The 4886-nt window shown below is 44.1% G+C and overlaps 1 protein-coding gene across 1 annotated transcript in view; it reads left to right on the forward strand.

Annotated features, from left to right (window-relative positions):
• ZNF511 (zinc finger protein 511) overlaps positions 1-579 on the forward strand; it is a 4937-nt gene extending 4358 nt beyond the window's left edge. Inside the window, exon 5 of the mRNA XM_006867489.1 lies at positions 501-579. Within this exon, the coding sequence (XP_006867551.1) occupies positions 501-579 (79 nt within the window). The remainder of the gene's footprint in view (positions 1-500) is intronic.
• Positions 580-4886: the final 4307 nt, after the last annotated feature.

The raw sequence follows: 4886 nt of genomic DNA on the forward strand, positions 1-4886 counted from the left end.
GCAGCCCGATTCGTAACCACTATGCTACCAGAGCTCCTTATTATATATATACATATGTTTATATATATAACCCACAAGTTATAACAGAAATAAGTTTCTCTGATAACTTGTGGGCCTGCTTTTCTGGTATTAACTGTGCTTTTATTGGGTTAAAATTTATTGTAATTCCAATTCTGGGAAAAATATTTCCCAGATGGAAAAATCACGAGAGACTCCGAACCCGTAGGACTCTGTGCTTTCAGAGTCTCTGACTGCTTGTCAGTTAGCTGCGCCTGACCTGCACGTGAGTCCTGGAGGTCAGGGCCCCTCAGACTCCCGATGGCTAGTGGCAGAGAGAGCACAAGACCAGACGATAGAGGGGGCTTGGATGGCTCATAGCACGGAGGACCCTGTGGGCGGGGGTGCTGAAGATGGCTCTAGCAAGAAGGCAGCACACATGAAGCACTGTGCTGATGGGCTGGAAAGGAAACAGCGACTGAACTGAACACCTTCCCTTCCAGAGTTCCTGCCACCATCTGTTTCGGTCAGGGTGCGTCGCGAGGATTTAAAAGCACCAAGAAGAGAGGCAAACACCACTGATGGGCCCGGCGGGGAGGGACTCCTTCCAGGGCCAGAGGTTTCCATCGTGGGCTCCTTTCCTCTCCTTGGAATTTGTTGCCCTGGGACCCAGGCCTGGGCCGTCCTCGCTGTTTGGGCTCCTCAGCGGGTGGTGTCCGTTTCCGGAGCTTCTGGACAGTGATGTTACCTGCCACTCAGAAAGAGGGTGGACACTTCGGTAGCAAGTGCTGTGAGGATCTTGGTTTTGAGCATGTGAAATAAATGTTTTCCACTGAAAGTTTCTATTTGTGGTCTGTTTTCAGTGAGAGAGACACAGGTAACTGGTGTCTGCAAGTGTCTGGGTCTGAGCGCTTGGTTTGAGGGTGTCATGGAGCCGTGGGGTTTCCAGTGGGAACCGGGATGATAAACATAGCATCTCTCTGAGTCATGAGTACTCAGGGCTATCCTGTCTGCCATGCAGTGGATGTTCGTATGTGTTAGGTGCAAGGTGGCAGAGTGGACATGTGTGTCCTTATCAGGTTGCCAGGAAGGGGCATGCAGGGACATCTGCAAAGGACTGGGCTGCCCATCAGTGGGATGTTGCCTGAAGCAGGAAGGTGAAGGGGCACAGGAGAGGGCGTTGGAGCAGAGAGACAGCAAGCAGACCTGCCCGGACTTGAGTGTGTGGCAAAGTCCCAGACAAACAAGGCTGAGCTCAACAGCATTCTCTTGGATGCTCAAAAAGGAGCTGTGTGAGTTCTGGCCCAGACCGCTGGCCGCAACAGAACCGCACGTGAAAAGCCCAGCTTGTAGCCAGAAGTTCTCAGGAAGGTTTCTCCTCAGCTTAGCACCATGGCAATTTTCCTTTTCGTTTTTGAGGAGATGGTGTAATGAGGGTAAGCACTAGACCTCTAACTGCAAGGTCAGAGGTTCAAACCCACCCGATGCTCTTTGGAAACCCTAGACAGGGTCGCTATGAGTCAAAACTGACGACGACACGTAACAACAAAGTATTAAAAACAAAAACAATCAGTCTACAAACGCCCTTTCTGGGTTGCCTTGAGATTATCGTCAACAAAGAACATGGGAGTGAGAGAAGAGGCAAGAGAAATGGAAATTAAAATACTTCTTAGACTCTTTCTCACACAAATCAGTAAGTCTGACAGCGCCCCCTGCTGGTGATGCTGGGAAGCTAAGCACTCAGAACCCCTACAGAAAACTTGGCAATAGTCTGCAAAAATGGTTTCTGCTTGTTTTCTTTGAGCCCGTAATTCTATTTCTAGGGTTAGATCTTAAACATATATTGGCAAAGTTCAAAGATATCTACTCATAAGACAATTTATGCAGTACAATCTTCAGTAGCTAAAGACTTGATCTGGTGATGTTGGATATGCACTTAACTGTTTAACCACAAGGTCGGAAGTTCAAATCCATCAACCACTCTTCAGAAACGCTATACAGGGTTGTTGTAAGTCTAAACTGACTTGGCAGCACTTACCAACATGAAAACCAGGACTAAAATGCCCCAAGCCCCAGATGACTGAAGTGGTGATAACTGAACTGCTTGGCATAAGATAAAGAATATATACAGTATTAGCAAGGTTAATAAAATCCCTGTCGTTTTAAATTCAAATAGGAAGTATCACTATGAACTTAAAATGTATATCGCATATATGTATTTGTTAAATCAGTAGCCGCTTCTACTGAAAAGCTTGGATTGTTTTGTCAAAAATTAAGTAAGTTATTAAAGAATACTAGGGTTGGACCAAAAACCTGAATTGAGGTTCCATTGGCCAAAAATGGAGCAATTTGTGCATCAGTAAGAATAGTAATTAAAATGGAATGAAATACAGTATGCCAAGTGTGCTTGTATCCATAAGATCATAATGATTTTTAAAAAAAACAAACTCCTCATTGTTCAGAAGTAAGAATAAACAAAATTGTAGAGCAACAGCGATTATGCGAACTGAAGAACAGAAAAAAAATGAAGACAATTTAATAGAACTTCAGAGAAACTTGGGGCACCATTAACTGTTCTAACATCTGCTTAATGGGAGTACCAGGAGAGCGGAGAGAGGAGCAGGAAAAATGTGCATAGAAACACCCTAAATTTATTGAAAAACAATAACCTACATATCTGGAAAGTTCAGAGAACCCCATGTAGAATAAATGCAAAGAAATACTCACAAATGGACACATGAAGAGTTAAAAATGCTAAAACTCAAAAACAAGGAGAAAATCTTGAAAGCAGCCAGAGAAGCAGGACTAGTTAGAAGGGACTCCAATGAAATGACCACTCTGAACTATGGGATACCAACAAATTGGATAAGCTAGAACACACGGTTCTAGAAAGACACAGACTGCCACACTAACTCAAGAAGACAGACCATCTGAGCAGAGCTGAGTAGAGGGGAAGAAATTGAATCAGCAAGAGAAGTCAAGGTCCAGCAAAACTTACCACTGAATTCTAGTGGGAATTTAAAAAGAGTATGATACTAATTCTTCACACACACTTTCATTTTATGAGGTCATTATCATCCTGATACCAAGCCCAGACAAAGGTATCACAAGTAAAGAAAACTTCTAAATAAAGACACAAAATCACAACAAAATGCAAGCAAACTGAACTCAGCAACATATAAAAAGAAATAAACACCATAACCTAGTAGTATTTATCCCAGAAATGCAAGGTTGCTTAAACATCTGAAATCCATAACATTATGGCGGTGGTGGCTGGTGGTGGTGATGTGATGTGGAGTCAGTTCCGAATAACAGGGTTTCTGAGGCTGTAAATCTTTACAGGAGCAGAAAGCCGCATCTCTCTCCTGCATAACGGCTGGCAGTTTCAAACTGCTGACTTAGAGGTTAGCAGCCAGATTTGTAATCACTACACTACCAGAGTTCCTTCAATAACATCATATTATTAACAGAATAAAAACAAAAATCATGTGACCATAACAATAGATAACTGGAAAACCATTTGGCAAAATTCAACACTCGTTCCTGATAAAGGCACTCAACGAAGTATGAGTAGAAGGGAGCTTCCTGACTCTGAATAAGGGTATCTGAAAACCAGCCACCACCCCACAGCTAACCCCACCATACTTATGGAGAGACTGATGTGTTCACCCTAAGATCAGGAACAAGACCAGGGCATTCACTCTTGCTACTTCTCTTCAAAGGAGCTCTGGTAGCGTATGCTTACGAATTGGTCTGCTAACCCCAAGGTCGACAGTTCAAAACTACCAGCGGTTCCACAAGAGAAAGATGAGGCTTTCTGCTCCTGTAAAGATTTACAGCCTTGGAAACCCTGTGCAGGGTCACTGTGAGTCAAAACCGACTCCAAGGTACTTACCAACAACTTCTCTTCAAGTTCTAGCCAGGCCCATTAGGCAAGAAGAAAACAGTAATACAAAGTATCCAGATGAAAAAGGACGAAGTAAAGCTATCTGTATTTGATGACAAACGGAAGTAAAAAATATTGCTTCTAGGGTTCCAGCTCATACCTGCAGGGATTTATTCCAAACACAGCGTGTTTTAACGTGTCTCTACAAACTGGATGGATGCAGACAAGTTCCCTCCCTAGCATACTTTCCTTTGTCTCTTTAGGGTGCCTTCACATAAAACAGGTCTAATCAGTGGCTTCCTAAGGACCTGCTGGCCAAGTCCAACTCAAAGCAGAGAGGTCAGCTCAGAAGGTTATGGCTACTGTTTTGTAGGATTCCAAAGGGGTAATCTGGATAGATTTTCTCAAAGATACAGGATGATCATGGGAGCTTATTAGGAAGAAGGTTTCAGACCGTGGAAAACTGCATTGGTGAGGAAAGTAGTGTCTTTTCTTTTTCCGTAACAGTGCACCTCACCTGCTCATCTTTGAGGTGAGCAGGGACTGTCCTATGAGAATTTCATTGGGAAACCCCATCCCCCCTACAGCCTGATCTAACTAACCCCTTCAGTCTTCTTTGTGTTCCGAAACTCAAAGAATATTTTAAAGGCAACATATCCCTTGAGGATGCCAAATCTGTCACTTTGATGTGGTGTAAATTAAGATGCGCAAGAAATCCAGCCAGAATGCTCCGTAGAAACCAGGATGGCCAGACTTCGTCTCTTATATGGACATGGTATCAGGAAGGACCAGTCCCTGGAGAAGGACATCATGCTTGGCAAAGTAGAGGGTCCATGAAAGGAGGAAGGCCGTCAAGGAGCCTCCCGGTGGCAGCAGCAATGGACTCCTGTGTAAGAACGGTGAGGATGGCACAGGACTGGGCACGGTTTTCTTCTGCTGTGGGTACACCACTAGGAGTCAGTTCCAACTCATAGTGACGCAGTTTAGTGTTTCTTAGGAGCGG

Source organism: Chrysochloris asiatica, unplaced genomic scaffold, assembly GCF_000296735.1.
Source record: "Chrysochloris asiatica unplaced genomic scaffold, ChrAsi1.0 scaffold00105, whole genome shotgun sequence".
Classification (NCBI taxonomy): domain Eukaryota; kingdom Metazoa; phylum Chordata; class Mammalia; order Afrosoricida; family Chrysochloridae; genus Chrysochloris; species Chrysochloris asiatica.